The 22,254-nt window shown below is 46.3% G+C and overlaps 1 protein-coding gene across 3 annotated transcripts in view; it reads right to left on the reverse strand.

Annotated features, from left to right (window-relative positions):
- The window catches only part of TSNARE1 (t-SNARE domain containing 1), a 1,291,163-nt gene that overhangs the window by 149,410 nt on the left and 1,119,499 nt on the right, over positions 1 to 22,254 (reverse strand). For all 3 annotated transcript variants that reach the window (XM_086966282.1, XM_086966284.1, XM_086966281.1), the window contains one exon: positions 13,804 to 13,876. In XM_086966282.1, the coding sequence (XP_086822408.1) occupies positions 13,804 to 13,876 (73 nt within the window). The remainder of the gene's footprint in view (positions 1 to 13,803; positions 13,877 to 22,254) is intronic.

Genomic DNA, 22,254 nt, shown 5'->3' on the forward strand with positions numbered 1-22,254 from the left:
ATCTCGTGGAACATCGCTGGATTAAGGACAAAAATAGAGGATGGGACAATCCTGTACCACTCGCTTAACCATCAAGTATTATGCATACTGTCAAGCCCGCCCTGGTGTCAACCCGCTGTGCCCCACTGCCAGGAATAAGACTCAAAGAATTTCCGTGGTATTACCGTTCCTGGGGGTGCAGAAATTCATTGAGGCAAGAACGGTATACCCGGCAGGTCAAGGCAGCGCTGTGCCGCTTTAGCGCAAGGTTAGCGTTCTAGTCTTTCACAATGCGGGCGGCCATTTCGTGCGCTCCATCCCTGAGTACTGCGCACTTCAACCGTCATACTGAAGCGAGCGGCAGCATTCCGGAGAGTCTCCTCAGATTCTCATTTTGGTTGTCGTTCCTCAGAACTTTGTCCTTCCGAAGAAGATTCGTTTTGGACAGCTCCTCGCAACCTGTTTCTGGTCTTCCCGGATTCACAGCTTTGCCTTGTTTTGACCCTCCGCTCCAGTAGTTGTTAGGTAAGCCGCTACGGACAGCTCCTAGCGGAAGATCCTTCAGCGTTGGTTGGTTCCTCGACCAAGTTCGTCATGTACATCAAACTGATATTGCTAATTTGGAATTAGAGACTTGTCGGAACTGGTGGCTTAGTCAGTTCCTGTCAGCAAGGGTTCCGGTTCTGTTCCTTCAGCTTCCAGTCAGCAGCCAATTCGTGAACTCTGTTTCTAGAGTCATTGGAGACTTAGTTGTTCGTTTCACTTGAGCTTCAACCGAACCTACAAACACATAAGAATTATTCTGTCAGACCTAATTGGGATGTTCAAAGCCATCAGGTGTTTCCACTTCATCCTTGAACTGTATCCAGTCGGAGAAGTGTTTAGGGGTTATAATATATGCGCATATAGGTTATACCCTTACTCACACACACACCAAGCAAGGTCCTGGCATCAGCAGAATAAGACGCCGTTTACCATTGTCATCTGAGCGTCCAAGGAGAGCAGCTCAACCCACACTCTTATCAGGTACAACTTAGAACAGTGATATCTCCAAAGTGTAAAGTTGCATGAACTGTGTTGTGAATGGCAAATTCCACTCCTTGAAGGGACGTATTAATTTGTGGTTACTCTTGCAGGTGTCTTCAACTCCACCAAGCCTAGACGACACCAGGGTGTGGCAGCCTCTCTTGTTTGTTATCCACTTCCCCTTTCCCTTTCGTTCCTGGGCTCAGAGTTCTCTGGGTGCAGGGGCAATTGGGAGTTGGGAACTTATCTTCTGAAGGCCCTCGTTGATCGCCCCCACAGACCATAGGAGTTCAGGTTAGTCCTCTTGACAGATTGAAGTGCCAATAGACACATTGTGCCTTCTGTCTGGGCGAGATGACTGAGGGTTGGGATATGAAGGCCTTGACCTCAGTGCTAGAGGGAATGCAAAAACAGTTGAGCGACACTCAGGAGGAGATTAAGAAATCCAATCAAGAGACTAGTTATCTACGGCAAAGATTAGATGAGTTAGCTACTAGTACCAACCCCAGTTTTGAAAGATCGAAGTTTCAGAGTTTTGCTTCCCCCTCATCTTCCTCAGAGTTAACAACCCAAGTGGTACATGCCATGTCACCCACTATTCCATTAGCTCCTCCAGAGAGGTTTCAAGGGGACCCACATAAGGCCCAAATTTTTCTGACACAATGCTCGTTGCATTTTTTGTGCAAACCCATTTTGTTTAAGGAAGACCAGTCAAAGGTGGCTTTTGTTCTGTCTTATCTGAGTGGAGATGCAGCAGCGTGGTCTCTACCCTTGGTCTCTGCTAATGATCCGGTACTCTACAAGTTTGAAGATTTCAAAGCAGAATTCTTACGCATTTTCGATAGGAGGACCATTTCACAGGCCACCGACAACGAATTGCTGGATCTCAGGCAGGGCAATAAGGAGTTAGTTGCTTATATTGCACAATTTAATCAACTCATCGTAGAAACCAGTTGGCCCGCGGCCAAGAGAGCAGCTATTTTTTACAGAGGACTTAAAGATGAGCTCAAGGATGGTTTAGCTCAAATTCCTAAGAGACCCACAGATTTGTCGGAGTTGATCGACTTAGTTTTACACATCGACCAGCGCCAGTCTGAGAGGCGGAGTGAGAGACGCAAGGATTTCAGATCAGCCCCGCCAAGGTTGGACCGAGCTCGAACCGAGGTCAGTAAGAGCCTTGAAGGCACCCAGGCCGAGGAACCAATGCAAATCGGCTCAGTACGAGGCCCTCTCAGTATGGAAGAACGAGAGAAGCGTCGAGCGGGAAAACTGTGTATGTATTGTGGTCTACCGGGCCATTTTGTTCGTGAGTGCCCGAAGAGACTGAAGAAGTCTACGACGGTAAAAGATCGGCTCCACCAGTAGACGGGGTTGCCCTGGTGGAAGCGACACTAGAGTCGGCCCCAAAATCGCAGTCTTTGGCAAATACCTTACAATGTGCAGCACCTCATCTCATCTTGTCCAGTAGGATTCAGTTTGGAGAAGATGTTCACCATCACGTCTCAATTATGATCGATTCTGGAGCCACTGGGAATTTTTGCGATATTCAATTTGCTAAATCTCTGGGAATTCGATTTGAGAAGAAATTAAAGCCAGAGTTGGTGCGAGCAGTTGACGGAACTAACCTGTCTTCAGGACCCATCGTAGCAGATACAGAGACCATTACCGTATTCGGTCCAGGGAGCCATCGGAGTTTGGTGCGATTTAATTTGATTGATGCCCCGCAGTTTCAGCTCATCCTTGGTCTGCCTTGGCTCACCGAACATAATCCCAAGATTGATTGGGCCAAGCGTACATTGGAGATGTCATCGGAATATTGTCAAGAACACTGTAAGGCATCCTCTCCGGGGGAACTTCAACAGTCCTTGTCCTCTAGTCTGGCGGGTCAAGTCCAAACAATTTGTTCTCTGGAGATACCTGAGATTCCGGAAGAATATCTAGACTTGAAGGAGGTGTTCAATGAACAGGAGGCACAGAAGTTACCTCCTCATCGTGTTTACGACTGTCGCATAGAATTGGAGCCTGGAGCAGCGCTTCCGTGCAGTCGCATTTATGCCCTTTCAGAACCGGAGAACGAACACCTCAAGGAATACATTGAGCGGCATTTGGCCAATGGATTTATACGGCCATCCCAGTCCCCAGTTTCGTCGCCGCTCTTTTTCATTCCTAAGAAGGATGGATCTCTGCGGACCTGCATTGACTATAGAGCACTCAATTTGGTCACAAAGAAAAATCGCTATCCTTTGCCCCTCATTTCGGAGCTCTTGGACCAGGTCAAGGAAGCATGTATTTACACAAAACTCGATCTCCGAGGAGCTTACCATTTGGTTCGCATGGCAGAAGGAGAAGAATGGAAGACTGCATTCCGCACCCGGCTGGGCCTATTTGAATACCAAGTGATGCCTTTTGGGCTCTGTAATGCACCGGCTGCGTTCCAACACTTTGTGAATGATATCCTTCGGGAATATTTGGATCGCTTCGCAGTCGTGTACATTGACGACATTTTGATTTTTTCTAACAGCCGAGAAGAACATGTCACCCATGTGCGAGCCATTCTGAACAGATTACTCGAAAATCAGTTGTTTGTGAAACTTGAGAAGTGTGTCTTCCACTCATCCAAAGTAGAGTTCCTGGGATTCATTCTGTCTCCGGAAGGAGTGTTCATGGATGACACCAAATTGCAAGCCATCAAGGGTTGGCCAGCTCCTCGATCCGTCAAGGAGATACAAAGTTTCCTTGGATTTGCAAATTTCTACAGACGGTTCATCCATGATTTTTCCAGCAAGGTGAGCCCAATCACTAAACTGTTACGGAAGAACGAAAAATTTGTGTGGAATTCAGCGACTGAAGAGGCCTTTCAATCTTTGAAGGAGGCATTCACCACCGCACCGATCCTTCAGCATCCTGATTTAAATGTTCCATTCTTCGTGGAGGCAGATGCCTCGAATCTGGCCATTGGAGGGATTTTATCCCAGCGACACAAGAACACGGGTCAGCTCCATCCTGTAGCTTACCATTCGCGAAAACTCACTCCTGCTGAGATTAACTATTCGATTGCTGATAAGGAGTTATTAGCAGTGAAGGATACCTTCCAGGTTTGGCGACATTATCTTTTGGGAGCCAAGCATCCCATTACAGTATTCACAGACCACAGAAATCTCCAGTTTTTGAAGTCAGCTCGAACTTTGACTCCGCGACAATTAAGATGGTCTCTATTCTTTGCAGACTATGACTTTGTCCTAACCTATAAGCCTGGAGCTGCAAATGCGAAAGCAGACGCCTTGTCTCGGTTGGAGTTTGGAGGTGAGGCTGAGCATCAGGAAAAAGGTTGTGTTATTCCCACCGAGAAAATCGTGGCCACCGCAGTTGAAGACGACCTGGAAAACAAGATTCGGGTGGAATTTTCACAGCAGAAGTTTGAAGGTTGGGTTAAAGAAGGTCCTGATCGTGAAGTCAAGGAAGGGAAGCCTTACCAGTCAGGGAAGATGTTCGTTCCCAGTGAAGATCTTCGAGTCCGGATAATTAAGCAATTTCATGACCATCTGTTAGCCGGCCATAAGGGAGTAGCGAAGACGTCGGAGTTGATCAAGAGAGAATTCATTTGGCCCGGCATGGAAGCTCAGGTAAGACAGTTCATAGCCACTTGTGAGCAATGTGTCAAAGGCAAAGTCATGAGACAACTTCCACAAGGCCTGCTCCAACCCATCCCTGTGGCCCCTTCCCCTTGGCATACCATCTCCATGGATTTTATCGTTGATCTCCCCTCCAGTCAAGGTAGCACAACTATTTGGGTGGTGGTAGATCAGTTTTCCAAGATGAGTCATTTCATTCCGTTAAAATCCCTACCAACAGCTCCTCAACTAGCAGAGTTGTTTGTCCAACATGTAGTCAGGTTACATGGGATTCCCAAGGTGGTGATCTCGGACCGTGGACCTCAATTTGTGTCCCGTTTTTGGAGATCTTTTTTAAAAGGAATGGGGGTGGACTCTCGCCTGTCCACCAGTTTCCATCCGGAAACGGATGGACAGACTGAGCGGGTGAACCAAGATTTGGAGCAATACCTCCGTTTGTACCTTATGGATCGGGAAGGCGACTGGCCCTCCTTACTCAGTACTGCGGAATTTGCGTACAATAATTCCGTCCATTCAGCCACAGGTTTCTCCCCGTTCTTTTTGAACTCCGGTAGGCATCCAAACATGAGGGTAGGAAAAGCTGATGTTGAGGTCCCAGCGGCTCAAGAGGTACTATCGAACTTACAACAAGCTTATCAGAAGGCCTTTGCTAATCTTTCCAAAGCTAAAGCTAATTATAAAAGGTCAGCAGATCGTAAAAGAAGGGACAGTCCTCAGTTTAAAGCGGGAGAGTTGGTTTGGGTCTCTACCAAACACATGAGGCTTGGGGGGACTAAGAAGTTCCAACCGAGGTTTGTAGGCCCTTTCCCGGTGGTCAAGATGATAAACCCTGTTAGTGTTAGAGTCTCCCTTCCCAGCTCGATGAAAATCCATCCCACTTTTCATGTTTCCTTGGTCAAGAAAAGTCCGCCCCAACTAAGGCGGGAAACCCCTCCAGCACCCATTTCAATCCAGTCTTCTGAAGAGTTTGAGGTCAAAAGAATCCTTGATTCCAAGATTAAGAGGGGAAAGTTGTTCTACTTAGTAGATTGGAAAGGCTATGGTCCTGAGGAGAGGTCTTGGGAGCCCAGTGATAACGTGCATGCTCCCAGATTAGTGACAGCTTTCCACAAGATGTTCCCGTTGAAACCTGGAAGGGGGGTTTTGGTGGGGGGTACTGTCAAGCCCGCCCTGGTGTCAACCCGCTGTGCCCCACTGCCAGGAATAAGACTCAAAGAATTTCCGTGGTATTACCGTTCCTGGGGGTGCAGAAATTCATTGAGGCAAGAACGGTATACCCGGCAGGTCAAGGCAGCGCTGTGCCGCTTTAGCGCAAGGTTAGCGTTCTAGTCTTTCACAATGCGGGCGGCCATTTCGTGCGCTCCATCCCTGAGTACTGCGCACTTCAACCGTCATACTGAAGCGAGCGGCAGCATTCCGGAGAATCTCCTCAGATTCTCATTTTGGTTGTCGTTCCTCAGAACTTTGTCCTTCCGAAGAAGATTCGTTTTGGACAGCTCCTCGCAACCTGTTTCTGGTCTTCCCGGATTCACAGCTTTGCCTTGTTTTGACCCTCCGCTCCAGTAGTTGTTAGGTAAGCCGCTACGGACAGCTCCTAGCGGAAGATCCTTCAGCGTTGGTTGGTTCCTCGACCAAGTTCGTCATGTACATCAAACTGATATTGCTAATTTGGAATTAGAGACTTGTCGGAACTGGTGGCTTAGTCAGTTCCTGTCAGCAAGGGTTCCGGTTCTGTTCCTTCAGCTTCCAGTCAGCAGCCAATTCGTGAACTCTGTTTCTAGAGTCATTGGAGACTTAGTTGTTCGTTTCACTTGAGCTTCAACCGAACCTACAAACACATAAGAATTATTCTGTCAGACCTAATTGGGATGTTCAAAGCCATCAGGTGTTTCCACTTCATCCTTGAACTGTATCCAGTCGGAGAAGTGTTTAGGGGTTATAATATATGCGCATATAGGTTATACCCTTACTCACACACACACCAAGCAAGGTCCTGGCATCAGCAGAATAAGACGCCGTTTACCATTGTCATCTGAGCGTCCAAGGAGAGCAGCTCAACCCACACTCTTATCAGGTACAACTTAGAACAGTGATATCTCCAAAGTGTAAAGTTGCATGAACTGTGTTGTGAATGGCAAATTCCACTCCTTGAAGGGACGTATTAATTTGTGGTTACTCTTGCAGGTGTCTTCAACTCCACCAAGCCTAGACGACACCAGGGTGTGGCAGCCTCTCTTGTTTGTTATCCACTTCCCCTTTCCCTTTCGTTCCTGGGCTCAGAGTTCTCTGGGTGCAGGGGCAATTGGGAGTTGGGAACTTATCTTCTGAAGGCCCTCGTTGATCGCCCCCACAGACCATAGGAGTTCAGGTTAGTCCTCTTGACACATACAGGAGACATGGTCACTACAAGAATATCACCAACAGGGGTACAAGACGTACTCGTCTCTCGCGCAGTCGGGACACACAGGCAGACCAAAGGGAGGCCTGTGTATTTACATAGCTAACACTATCCAAAACGTCAAAACAAAGGTTATCGAACTGGCACCAAATTTGCAGATCCTTGGTCTTTATTTCCAGAAAAGAGAGTCGATGATTATTATCAATTTCTATAACAACCTGGATGAATTAGACTTTGAGAGAGTTTTGGCCCACCTCCATGAAACACTAACTACCTTCAGAACGCAGCAAGGAGAAGGAGGCCCGGCAACAATAGTATGGGCAGGCGACTTCAATCTTCACGCCTGTACCCAACTAAAAAGAAAATGCCCAGGCATGGTGACAGAAGATGGCCTCATACTTACCCATTTCTCGCACAACAAAATGGGAAGGCAAATGAATGATCTCCTATCCGACCTGGATCTCCAGATAGTAAACACCTTGGACTATGGGGAAAACTCACTTGCACCTACCTATATAGGAAGAGGCTACCAAACTACGGTAGACTTTATAATCATATCAGCCTCCTTACAATCAAGAGTAAAGAACTTTGAAGTACTACCAAATTCCCAAAGTGACCATGCAATACTAACTCTGGAAGTCTTACTAACTTATCAAAAATGTTCTCCAGTAATAATAGCCAATGCATTGACTCAGGAAAATATCAACGTGGATAAAATAAATGGGTACACCATAAAGTGGGAGAGGATAAATCCAGAGGAACTCACCAAAGAGCTAATAAGATCAGTCTACCCCCAAATTGAAATCTGTTTGGATATAACTACTAATGACACGGAGCTTCTAACAAGCTTCGCCCAAATTATGGAAAAAACCAAGGTGCTACTTACAAGAAAACAAAAATCTGACTCATCCCGGCCCACTGGCTGGTTCAATCAAGAGTGCACTAAGGCTCACACAAAACTAAAGCTAGCCTTAAATAAAAACGACAGGGATTCCAGAACAATAGCCACTCTCAGGAGTGAATACCAAAAAACAAGGAAAAAGAGGAAAGAGGAACTGAAGCAAGCGCTATGGCACGAACTCCACACCAGTGCCCAGGAAAAAAACTCTACAGCCTTCTGGAGAATTATAAGAACTCCTTTTTTGGCGGATGACACTAGCCCAAAAATCGAAGCCGCCATAGATGCTGCAACTTGGGTATCACATTTCACTAGTATCTTCCAAAAACCAATCTATGACCAAGAGCTGGAAGAAGAGGAAAAAATTTTCCCACCATACCCAATAGATATAAATTTCGAAATTCTTGAAATTCTCGCGGCATTGAACTCTACCAAAAAAGGGAAAGCTCCAGGGCCGGATGGTGTCCCGGCAGACCTTTTTAAACACCAAACAGATCTTTGGGCACCAATTTTAACAAGGGTCTGCAGCGCTACGGCAAAAGTAGGAATTCTAGAGTCTTGGACTAGGTCCATCATGGTGCCGATTTTTAAAAAGGGTAATCGTATGGACCCCGCCTGCTATCGCCCAATTTCCCTGCTGGACTCACTGGGGAAAATAGCAGGAAGAGTGATACTAGAAAGACTTCAGGACTGGGCGGAAGAAAGAGGCATCCTATCCGACCTTCAATTCGGATTCAGAAAAGGATTAGGTACTGTGGAACAAGCTCTAAACTTATCAATAATCTTCGGAAAATATGTGCACGCAAAGAAAGCAAAACTTTATATGACCTACGTAGATCTGTCCGCGGCTTTCGACTGCGTCTCCCACACAAAATTGTGGTCCCTTTTAGCACAGATGGGGGTAGACCAACCACTCCTGAACTTTCTAAGGGAACTCTATTCCAACCCATCCGCAAGAGTTCGCTACGGGACAAAGGGAGAACTGACGGCGTCCTTCACAGTAGAGCGTGGGGTCAGACAGGGATGTGTCCTGGCACCCTTCCTTTTCTCCCTCTATACCAACAACTTGGAGGTCGAGCTATTAAAGGGTGCCCGTGACCTCCCATTGGCCAAACACCGCCCGATCCCCGCCCTGCTGTATGCGGATGACGCCGTCCTCCTCGCACAAACTCCCCGTGAACTCCAAAGGTCCCTCAACAGATATTCCCAGTTTATGAGAACTCTTGACCTCCATATAAATGTGAAAAAGACTTTCGTAATGAATGCTGGGGTCGGGAAAAAACACCAAAAATCCATCTACCTCGACAGCCAAAAAATTGACTCAACAAACGAATACTGTTATTTGGGGGTCATGATAGACAATAAACTCTCCTGGAAACCAGCAGTAGAAGCCAGAAAACATTGTTTTAAAAGAGCACTAGCCGCATTGGTGTCGTTTTCTCAAAAATTAGGAAAACGTCCACCCAGGGAACTGTTAACCATATATAAAGCCAAGTGCCAATCTACAGCCTTATATGGAGCAGGACTATGGGGACACACGGACGTCACTTCTCTGCAAATCGCAGAAAATACGTTTTTTAGATTCATCCTATCTGCCCCCAAAACTTCCTCCGTTTACGCCTGCCACTTGGAATTAGGGGCACCATATATTGAAGATCTTGCCAAAATCCAACCACTTCTACTCTGGCGACGTATTTGGGCGTCAGATAAAAACGACCTCACAAAAACAATATTGGCGGATGCAATGTCTCTGGACTACGTCTTAAAAATCAAATGGCTGGCCTATATTCGGACCTTTCTTAGCGACCTTGGAATGGAAAAATATTATCTTAATCCCGACAAAATTGGAGAACTCGCAAATGATAACCTAAAAAAGCGAGCGTTGGATCATTTGACAAATTTGAGACTTCAGGCAGAAGCTGGAAAAAAGTCGGTGCAGCATGCTGTGCTGGTCCAATCTACCCTTTCAATGCAGCCCTATTTAAATCTTGACCTTGGTACCTTTGAGCGATTTCTCCTGATAAGATTCAGACTGAACATATTTCACAAACTGGTGGTCTTCCCAACACCAAACGTTTGGGATTTAAATTTACCCCCATGTCCATGTGATGGGACATCAGCTCAATCCACTATTCACACAGTTCTGTTCTGTAAATTTTATCAGGAACACCGCAAACTCTGGCTACTGACCCTTCTAAAATCTTGGGGTCTTAGACAATTCAGAGCAGCGATGTTGAGTTTGCAGCTCATGGATACCGAAGCCACATGTTACCATGTCCTTAATTTTCTGAAATGTATATACAGACATCGGAAAAACCTCTAAATTATAATGGTACTGTAATCCCTTCTTGCTGTTATCTTTTTAATTAATTGGTAACTCAGATCTCATTGAAGATTTTTAATTGTAATTGTAATGCTTTTATGGATCGTAATAATCCGAATAAAGTTTATATTTGACATCTGTAAAATAACGCCCAGGAAGACAGCTACACCTCTCAACAAACTAGCAACACAGAACTAACTTTACTGGAAAGGTGGTATTTTTTAAAATAAAACAAATAACTTGGTAGGAAAAGTCAAATCAGGCTCCTCTTTATGATCGAGTTCTAAAAAGGGCCCAATTTCTATGCACACTTCCAGGGCCGACATTACATTAAGGCAGCATTAAACAACTGTCATGTGATGCTACTATAAGAGGTCAGAAGGGTGGCAGATTGCAATAAATTACTTCAAAAATTGCATAGTTGATAAAGGAGGTGAACACCGAAATGACGTCAATTTGCTTTCCTCTCTACAGTATATTTACCAGTAAAAAGTGCTTTAAATACACTATTCGGTAGCTACACGGCTCTCCTAGATACTACTTCTCTCTGTGCCACTGTTGGAAATCACAGATGGGGCTCTTCCAACATCATGGCCCAAGCCTGAATTGTACAGTGGCTGGTCTCTGTGTAGAGTGACACCGTGAGTGAAAAACAATGGACTGGAATGCGCCTTGAGGAACTGCCAGTGGGTGAGAATAATTGCATGCCTTCCAACTCCCGTAGCAGACTTGGACCCTATCGACCTTTCCTAGGTCATGAATCCAACTTCCTCAGACCCTACATACCTTTCTCAAATGATATGTGATGTTACAACGTGTGCAATTACCCCCGCATGCCGTTGCAAACCTTTACCCCGACTTGCTGTCGGTGGGTGCTGGAATTTGGAATAGTTTAATTTACTATTCCAACTCCAGTGTGTGCAACAGTAGGGAAGGTGTTGGAGTTAAATTCAACACTTTCTACCCACTGCTACACACCTTTTGCATTGCAACAGCATGCGGGTAATGGCATGCGTTGTACCGCTTGCGCTGTAACTGCCACTTCCCAAACGCAAGGGATTATAGTATATGTTAACAGGTGTAGCAAATGTTTTGGAAAGAAAAGTAATACTTGAATTTCAACATTTGTTTTGACCATGAAGAATTTAGAACTGCCACCACTGGCACTCTTATGTTAGGCACAAAATGAACACAATGTGTATTGACTACCATTTGTGATAGATTCGAAGAAAAAGGATTTGCATGTTCTCAGTCAATTTTTTCTGCAATTAACTGGTCAGTCCACAGAGGTCCCAGTTATGACACAGCTAAAAGGTACTCCAAACCACCATTATAAGTTGGAACTGCTTGTGTTAAGATCTTTTCACTTTTGCAGCCTGCTGCAACTGGGGGCGAGACGATATCATGATACAGATATGCCACACTTGCGAGCAAGGGAAGCAATCAGAATTCAAGAAACACACTCCTGTCGTGTGCACAACTCTCTAGGTTACAAGGTGACTTCTGTATTCTTCATTAAAATATTTAAAGTGTTATATTTGTACTAGCAGCCCGTCCTGACGTTGTCCGGGTAGGCTTTGCGAGGTGAAAGGTACTCACCAGCATTGCGCACACCGGACACGGGCAGCTCCTTTCTCTCTCTTACCAATCACCCCTTTTTGCCCACTTCCCCTCAAACTACCTGGCCTTCTGTTCTGAGAGCCTCAGCTTCACTTGTCCCGGCCATCCACCTGCGCACCTACCCCCCCCAAACCTCCTGAGCCCAGTCACCTCATCCTCACACCATCACTCGAGTACACTCATCTTAAACTTCCCTCATCTCAGCCCACTCCCATGTGTACCCCATCACCTCCTCAGCCTATTACATTAACCCACGTCACCTCTTAATCTCTACACCCTCCCAACCCGTCAGTTACACTTGACACCTCAGTCAGACCCCCCACCTCATCCCACCCATGACCTTGCTTTCAGTCTCACGTTTTCAACCTACCAAAAGCGTACCTTTCCTCACCCTACCAGGAACTCCCTTACCTCTCTTCAGTCCCCTTCTCCACTCCGTACCATCTTAGCCCGCGCCATCCTCGGGGGCTGTGTCAGCCCCAAGGGCCCACTGTCGCCGCCGCTCTCTTCACCATGATGGTGGCGGACATTGCACTGAACCGGGTGTCCGTTCCGCGCTCCTCCCCGCGCTCCTGGAGGGTGCCGAACGCCGCGTTACTTTTCCTCCCCACGGCTCCACTGTCGCCGCTGCTCTCTTCACCATGATGGTGGCGGACATTGCACTGAACCGGGTGTCGGTTCCGCGCTCCTCCCCGCGCTCCTGGCTGGTGCCGAACGCCGCGTTACTTTTCCTCCCCACGGCTCCACTGTCGCCGCCGCTTTCTTCACCATGATGGTGGCGGACATTGCACTGAACCGGGTGTCCGTTCCGCGCTCCTCCCCGCGCTCCTGGCTGGTGCCGAACACCGCGTTACTTTTCCTCCCCACGGCTCCACTGTCGCCGCCGCTCTCTTCACCATGATGGTGGCGGACATTGCACTGAACCGGGTGTCGGTTCCGCGCTCCTCCCGCGGTCCTGTCCGGACGCCGAACGCCGCGTTTACGTAACACCACGCCCACACACCATTGCGCCTCTCGCAAGCGTTGTATGCGCCCATGACGCAGAACGCCACGTTCACATCACTGTATGCATACGCCCAAGGACTACTTTCCCCCTAACGTTCTTTCCCCCCCTAATGTATATGGTGTGGTGCTGTATAGCCTATGTCCATCTCCTGGACCTCCCCTTTCCAACGCTGTATTGGGTGTTGTGATTAGTGGTGTACTTCTGGAGTTTACCCGCCTCAAAGGACACAGTTCTCTCTTTATAATAGAATAGTAGTATAGAAGATGACTCCTTCAAAGACCTTTTTAAGCGCTCCACAAGATCTTTGAGAGTCACACAAATATATGGAAATAAATAGAACGTGAAGCCCTCCAGCTCACTCTAGTTAAACTGCCTAAATGTAGGACCAAACTATTAATGCTCAGAACAATATTCTAAATAAACTGAGGAAAAAGGCAGGAATGTTATGGTCAGTGCAAAAGAGAAATATCAATTATTGCAATACTTCAAAAATTGTAAAAGTGCGCACTAGTCATTTCTTTGTGAAGCGATTTATGTATGCACAAGAAGAGAATAGTTTGCCACTCCATGTTGGCGGCATAGACTATGGATACTTTAAGTTCATGGTCCAGTTTATTTAGGCCAGTCCAAGCTTAGTTTACTTGGGTCCTGAACAGCCAGTTGACCCCCGAAAGTCGCCAACATGTGTCTCATTTCCCATCAAAGTTAATTGACGGTAACTTGAATGACCTGCATATTTACAGCAACCATCACAGTACAATCAATCAATCAGGGAATTGTAAGCGCGCTACTCACCCGTGAGGGTCTCATGGCGCTAATCTGATTAGTACAGCGAACTAAGACTCTATGTAGAACCCCTGTCACCAGTCCAGAAACGAAGCAAAAGACAAAGATCAGGCAGATGTGAAGGTGGATACATACCTATTGTGTCCCCTTGCTCATAGACCATTGAGGCCAGCTCCTTTATGATCTGGTTCACATCAAGCATATCACTCTGAAAGAAAAGATATAAACAAGTTAGATGCTCCATTATTTAAATCTCAGTCACTAAAACGTGATTATTTATGTTTACTGAGGGTGATCACACAGAAATCAATATACTTTAACCTTCCCTACATCTGTTTCTTCACCTATTTTTATTTTAAGTAGCAAGTGAGCACCAATACATACTATGACAACGGATGAACCATGAAGCATTATGGATGGGGAGGACTGCCAAAAAGCACAACATTTCAGGTTTGCAACTCATTGTTAGGAGCTCATTTTGCCAAGTTGCTCAAAAACTGCTTTGTTAGCAGGATTTCACTCTTTAAGTCATTGTCAACATAACTCCAAATGACTCTTAAAACTCAATAGGAGCAATACACAAATTTTTGACCCTTAGACCCAAATCTCCAGTACACTTCTGGTGTAGTGTAGTTCCTATATTCCCAATAGGCTCTGCGCATTGGAATAATATATCCTATAGATGTGACGTAGGACTTATGTCTACTAGGTCGCTATTGAATATATTAGAATTAATTGTGAGTGCCAGCTAGCTCAGGTCACTAGAAACTTTCTCGAATTCACAAGAAGGGATTTAGTTTTTGACAATCGCATAAACATGACAACGTTGTTTCCCCAAGATAAAACTGATCTTCAGAGTCGTGGAAACAATAGATAGATATTTTACTCAGTCATTTGTGCATGCTTTGTTTCACCAGAGGTGCAGAGAAATAGAGAGACAGGCATTTTCAATAAAAGTATTTATTGAACAGTCTTCTTTCTCATACAGAAGAAATGAACTGCTACAATCGTAAGACTTGTTGCAAAGTATAATGCGTACAGTATGAAGAGTAGGGTAAAATAATACTGTAAAAGCATTGTTTGGTTCCTAGACCATAGATAAATACATACATAAATAACAAAGGCTAAAAAGTACTCAACTGGTGTTTCTAAAATACGCCTACCCCTATGTACCTAACCTGAGTCTAGTACTAGGGAAGAAGTAAGTGAGGTGTAGAATAAATTTAGTATTCTTTTTGCCAAGAATCTATCCAAGATTTCTCTTAGGGTCTAATCAGCTCTGTACCTTGGTTTTAGAATGAAGGATGTCAGTCTCAGGACTCGACAACCCGCAAAGGTAGCTTGGAAACACTGGAGCTGGATTTCTCGGCAAGAGAAAAGACAGCGTCTCTCTCAGTGCGTCTGCTGGAAGGTCGGCTTCCTTCAGCACTTGCTGTAGCAGAATGTGTCGGGCAAGTAGATAGTCGAACTGCTCCAAACCACTGTGTGTTTGCTAAGGCAAGTGTGGGCATATTTATTCCTTTAAGGTACCGAGATTGACGTAAAGGTGGACATAATAACGTCATCAAAGAGTCTCAGTTCTTTGAAAACTCGAGTTCTTGGATAAACCAATATTCAAGTAAGGGGAGGTCCCTAGCTGCTGATGCCGAGTTTTCCAAGAAATCGTTGTGGATTTTCGGAACTAGTGGAAGTAGCCATGCCGTATTTGGACTGCATGAGCTATGTCTAAATATGGTTATGATTTCTATGCCTATATATGGACATGGTGATTTATAACTATATAAGGGCATAGGGTCCTAAAATGCTCTACAACACTGGACCTGTGGAATCTGCCATGAAGAAGGACTGCTTTACTGCTGAAAGGACTGCCGCTTTGCTGGAATGCATCCCCGAAGGACTGCTGTCCTGATGTGCGACCTCTTGCCTGGGTGAGAGGGACTGAACCAAGGACACTAGAGTGACTCCAATGGCTAGCTGGCGTGCCTCCTGATCATAAGCCTCAGAGACAGAACAGGCTTCCAACAACTTTAAACCCAGCACCTGGACTCTGCCTTCTCTGAGTCTTACCCTCCCAAGTGGTGACATCCCAGTCCTGAACCCTTTGAAGTGGGCCTGAAGGTGCTTTGCCAGCCCATCTGTGGATTCAGCAGAACTGACGCATCTCCGCAGGGTAGGGCATCTCCCACAGAACCGGCACAGTGCATTTCCTCCAGAACCAGCCCAGTGCCTCTGCTGCCCGACGTATTGGAAAGGACGGATCACCTCTGCAGCATGGATCTACCCAATTCAAGGATTCTGCATAGACTACAGCAGCTCATCGGAACTGCCAATGCACATCTCCTTATATGGACAATGCCTCACCCAACACAGCCTGTCAAAACCACTGCTGTAGGATGCATTCCCACACAAGGACTTTGCTTCACAGCTCTCTGGAGCCGGCGTTGCACAATGCATCTCCTCGCCCGGACCTCGCATCGCTTCTGCTGCTCAACACATCCTCAACACGGAACTATGCATCTCTTCCCAACCAGGATTAGGGTACTTTGTTCAGTGGACTAAGGGGGTCCCTGTGGCCGGCCCGCGCTCCATCATGGTCAGCCTTAACTTGTGACTTTTTCCCAGTCTAGTGCAACGAGATACCCATAGTTGCCACTTTGTGGCACAATTTTCACTGGAATCTTTAAACATGCATTACTCTGCTTCTGATTGGATTTTTGCCTTTTGATCTTGCTTTACTTATTAAAGCTTATTCTATCTTTCTAAAGTGGTGGGGCGTTTATCTTGTGCTATATTTTCACTTTCTTACTGTTTGAAGTGCTGCATACATACTGTACACACTGCCAGGAGACCAAGCCCAGTGGATGTATTAGTGAACAACAATTTCTAAATTAAACCAGGAAGGAATGTGCTTTCTCACCAAAAATCCACTCGCTTTAAAAGGCCATGCCCACGAAAGTTGCTTGGACAAAGCCAGAGAAGCCTATGATGTGCATCCAGGAGTTGAGGCACAGACTGAGCCACGGTATCAGCAGCTTTCAAGCCACACTTTCAAGTTTCGTTTGGATGTGTCCAGTTCATCAATGAACAGATTCAAACAAATATTTTATGAGTTCAGGACTACTGACAACAGTCATTTTCACTAGCTACTATAGTGGCCTAAATGTTATGTGGGAATAGTGCAAAAAGCCAAACGGCCATAGGCAAAGAGTTTTTGCCCAATAGACTCTGCCTCTTAGACTTCTAGTGTAGAGGTGGCATAGGAAAGGCTTTGAGCTTCAGTTTAGCCAAACCGCTTTGAACCACCCTAATCTCCAGGAGAAGGGAGCAGCAATAAAATATTTGGGTCCAAAGAATCCAGTCTTTGTGGTAATGCAATTTGCCTGTAGAACGCTAGTCTTGGATGAATTGTCTGCCAAGCGTCCAAAAAAGGCTCCAAGAACATTTTGCTGAACTGAAGCAACAGCTCTAACACAGTAGAAAATAGTGCACGTTTTCAGCTGAAATTTTGGTCTGCACCTCAGTGGGATGCAAGGACCACTGAGGTGAAGGAAACGCCCAAAGGGTGCTGCATAACCCTTTCTGGAGAAGAAGTATAGAGGTAACTAGCATTTTGTAAGTCCACAAAACCCTGAATCAGTACTAAATGAAGGGGGTGATTACCAGCCTCAAGTCATCACCATCATCTGTGCAGACCACAGTTTTTCTCTGGCACAGCTAGAGCATTGGAGTCTGATCTGTACATCTCCTCAATTGTGGTAAATATTTGTGCCTTGGGGAGGTTCCCTGTTTATCAAGAAACTAGGCACAAACTTAATGTTTCACTGCCTAGTTAGTATCTGCCGATTTGAGGGAGGGAGAGGGGGGCGCTGCTAGGGCAGAAAAAATGACTTCAGTCAAAAGTGGTGCCAATGGGTCAGGTTTTGGTGCCATGGGGGCCAGGGCACTGGCTTCTTCAGAAGGAAAGGCTAGGCAAGAGCCTGGGGTTCCACAGCGCAAGGAGGCATCCGATCCAGTCAGAGCCACGAGAATTGGAACTCCTCTGATAACGAGGAAGAGATCGGAATAGGGGAACAGCACTGAGCGGGGCCGTCTCCTTCACAAAACAGACACCTGTTCTTCCTGCAACACTTTGTCTTTTTTTGGGTGGGCGGACGATCACTTCAGAGATTTTTCTCGTCAGGAGACTGGTCTGGAGGATGCAGGGACCACTTTCGGGGTTTTCTTAGGCCTTGACTAAAAATGACTCGGCCTCTTGATTCTTTGAGTGCCTCGAGGAGCTGGAGATGCAGAGTGACGGATCGATGCCAGAATAGAGACACCACTTGCAGATATCATGAGCATCTGCCGACAAAGCCATCTTTGTACAGCACCCTCAACAGTGTTTGAACATCGAAAAGTTAGCGGGAGAAATTTTACATAATCATAGTTGTAAATTTATAGTAAACACGACACCACATGGCTGCCGAGGATTGAGGCACAAGCGACGAGAGTTAAAAAAAAATGTAAACTGCACTTTCTGGTAGTATGCATGACTGTGACAAAGGTTTACACAACACAGTGTACCTACGTTTTTCCTCGGCTGACGTACACTGCTGATGCGAACGTTTGCGTGGGTCGTTAGACTTGATGCAGCAATACAAACGTATCATAAAACAAAGCGTATCGTTACACCCCCCTATGCACACTTGAACAGACTGACGGGGACGAAAGAGCATCGTAATCTCATCAGCAAGTGTGGCAGCGCCGGGCTTTGAATTAAAAAGCCCCCTCCTATGCGGACGAGATTTGGCGGGCCTCTATCTGAGGAGATCTAGTAATGAGCTCATGCCTGCTTGACAATTGCCATCCCTGCCCTTCTGAGGGGGGTGGGGCGGATGGCGTCAAACAGGGATACAATTAGCGCCCCGGAGCACACCGCCGCGCGCTCCCCGTCTCACGCGGACTGACAAGCTGCTCTCATCAGCCCGGACAAGGCCCCGAGATGCTGTCGTTGATAAATACATCCGAAAGGTGACGGGGTCAATGGCGCTGCTCGTTATCCACCGGCTTCCCGCCACACGCAGACGCTTTCAGTCAACAATCGGGAGGGAATAGCAAATGCACCCGCTCCCCTCAGTAAGTAGCCCTCACTCACATCGACTGGCATTCTGCAAAAAAAAAAAATGGACTGTTTTGGTAGGTGCTGAGACCTTTCAGATGCTTAACGAGAAACAAATTACATTTCAAGCTAACAGCCTAAAGGAGTGTCACTGTTAAACTCAACATGCAATATTGTGAACCTGCAGAGAGATTGGCAGAGAGGCAGTCCCCTCTCCTCTATAAAACATTGGCATGCAAGCAACACGCTGCACACAAGCTTGTGGCCAGAAAAAAAAGTTTCCAGCTTGCTGTCCATCCATCAAGCTCTGTAAAGAATGAGAGTGAGTTAAGGACATTATGTACTGGTAATGTGCAAGACGCTAATTCAGTTGAAAAAGCCGCTTCAAAGCACATGGGAAGAACTATGATAATGTTTTATAGCATTTTCCTAATTTTTCATTCAGATTTAAACTAAATTGTATGACTGACTGTCATTTTATGTATGTCTTCATGTTCTGTCTGATACATCATCATTCAAACTTTATTTCGTCTATTCAAGCCATAAAAGCTACAAAAAACATACATTATAAAACACAGTTAAATATGTAAGAGAAAAAAGTCCGTACAGCGCATCTCACAATGGGCATGCGGAGACTTCGGATCACAAAATGACTGTTTTGGCAGCAAAATGCCTGCAGGGCTAGGACATGTGAAACCAAAGTGTAAAAATTACATAGGGTGCTCGATTGAACTACCCACAGCAACTAAAATTGAAAACAAGCCCATATGTGAGCCGACTGATGCATACCATACGCGCTCGGCAACAGCCAAATAGGAGTTATGCATCATACAAAATCATTTGTACATTTAAAAATGGAATTCATTGGTTAAAAACGAATTTAAAGTATAAAAAAAACTAAAAACATTAATAAAAGCATCTGTCAGAGGATATCACAGGTTAAGAAAGAAAGCTTAGAACTGTGTTGATAAATGGAGGGAGTTAGCATGATCTTACAGCGGTAGGGTGCATAGAATGGAACTTGGTACAGATAAAATGAGTTGATAACCTTAGGGCCCTCCCATAACAATCTGGTTGTACAATCAATCTGCAGTAAAGTGCTTGTGCAATACGTCTAGTGCAATTGAGGGTATCATACGTTTAATAACTGAGGCCCGAAAACAACTCAGTCCAAGGGTCAACCTGGCCGATGCTGAAGTGCTCTTGTGCGTGCCTTCCTTCTAATGTCCCACATGTGGCTTAGAAACTCAGCCACTGTGCCGGCAAAGAGGGGCCTGGTGTCTGACTTCAGTATGTGCAGTGCTTCCCAAAGGTTCAGTGGTCCCAGTTGTCAGCAGAAAGGTTTAAGCCATTTATCCCTGGGCAGCGCGTAAGCAGGGCACGCAAACAGCATATGGGCTACAGACTCCACTGTGGCATTGCAAACAGGGCAATTGCTCGGACTTAGAGCATTAGGATGCATCTGGCTGTTACCTCACCCCCTGGAAGGGTACTGAACCTAAATTGAATATATAGCGTTCCACTCTGGGGGATCTGTATTAAGCCTAGGGAGGGTACCAACGATCTGGCCTGTTTGTGGAGCAAGAATTCCTCAGTGAATTTCCCCTGATTAGGCTTAATTGACTTGCTTGCTCCGCCCATTTCCAATAGTATTGCTTCAATGCCTCTTTTCGAAGCAGGGTGGGGTCTGGCTTGTTCAATAGACAATGGAACCTGACATCTTACACCAATTTCCTGACGTTTCTAATCCACCCTACCTTGCTGCACGTGTCAAGACGGGTGACCTCGGCCTTGGCTTCCACATAGCAGTACAAAAGGGGGTGGTGATGGACAGAGAATCTGAATCAATCAAACACTCACACCCAGTCAAAAGCCATGTCTTCCCTGGACCGGAAACAAGCTTCCGAGGACTGGTTTCTGGCAGTCCATTACCACCCCCTTTTGTACCGCTTTTGGCCGCCATAAGTGTGGCAGGGTATGCTCAGACGTGAGTCCCATGCTCACTTTGCCACTGGATTCAAGCAAGACGGGCTGAAGACGGCTGGAATGCCAGAAACCGGTCCTCGGAAGCTTGTTTCCGGTCCAGGGAAGGCATGGCTTGGCAGTTCGGGCTGGACTGTTCCCATGAGGCACAGGGTCAGACTGATTTGCATATAGCCATGTCTGAACTGGGGAGGCAGAGTGGGCTAAAGAACGGTGATGGATTAAACCCAGATCTTTTGACTGGGTGTGAGTGTTTGATTGGTTCAGATGCTCCATCCATTACTACCCCCTTTTGTACCGATTTTGGCCGCCATAAGTGTGGCAGGGTATGCTCAGACGTGAGTCCCTTGCTCACTTTGCCACTGGATTCAAGCAAGCTGGGCTGAAGACGGCTGGAATGCCAGAAACCGGTCCTCGGAAGCTTGTTTCCGGTCCAGGGAAGGCATGGCTTGGCAGTTCGGGCTGGACTGTTCCCATGAGGCTTAGGGTCAGACTGATTTGTATATAGCCATGTCTGAACTGGGGTGGCAGAGTGGGCTAAAGAACGGTGATGGATTAAACCAAGATCTTTTGACTGGGTGTGAGTGTTTGATTGGTTCAGATGCTCCGTCCATTATCACCCCCTTTTGTACCGCTTATGGCTTCCACATAGGGCAGAAGCTCTGGTGTCATTCTCATAATCAATCAATTCATTTATAGAGCGCGCTACTCACCCGTAGGGGTCTCAAGGCGCTGAGGGAGAGGGGTGCCACTACTGCTCGAAGAACCAGGTCTTGAGGTGTTTCCTGAATGTGAGGTGGTCCTGGGTCAGTCGTAGGACGCACAACTCGTCCTGGACATCCCCCGACACCTTCGGTTCGACGACGCAGGACATCCAGAATCCCAGTTTATCACGGCACCCGATTCTGCTTCAGTTTGCTATTGTCCCGAGGCCTTGCATGATTAACACCTTAGCAGCTATGGAACGTCCAGCTCCAGTGCTGAACGTTCCATTGCGCAGGTGCAGTTGGAACGTCCAACGGCAGCACTCCCGAGGTAGTGGTGCCGTCGGCCGTTGGACTAGGCGCAGCACTTATGAGGTTAAGGAAAGATAAATATCAACAAAAGAACTCCAACTACACTTGGGCGCCTAATACCAAGTAGACTGCCATCGTTTTTGGCACTACAAACAAACAAGAAATGTGTCCATAGAAACCAAGGCAATACTGGACTGTCATCGCGTTCCCCTATAATCTCCATACTGAGTAATAGCCACCCATTAATAAGTGTTATATATCCACTGTCACAACCTCAATACCTCTGCAAGCCCTTCAAGGATTGTATCAATAAGGATAACACGGAAAATAGCAAGTGATGTGTTGAGTACGGTTCCATCCAGCTGGTATAAATCCCCTACGAAATATATCCAAATAGGTGGACACCATTTTACTGTTGTTATGTTTTTGTCCTATTGCAAATGACGGACTCCTGAAGAAGGCAATAGCCGAAACGCGCGTAGAGTCTCC

The sequence above is a fragment of the Lissotriton vulgaris genome, chromosome 4_1 (assembly GCF_964263255.1).
Source record: "Lissotriton vulgaris chromosome 4_1, aLisVul1.2, whole genome shotgun sequence".
NCBI lineage: Eukaryota > Metazoa > Chordata > Amphibia > Caudata > Salamandridae > Lissotriton > Lissotriton vulgaris.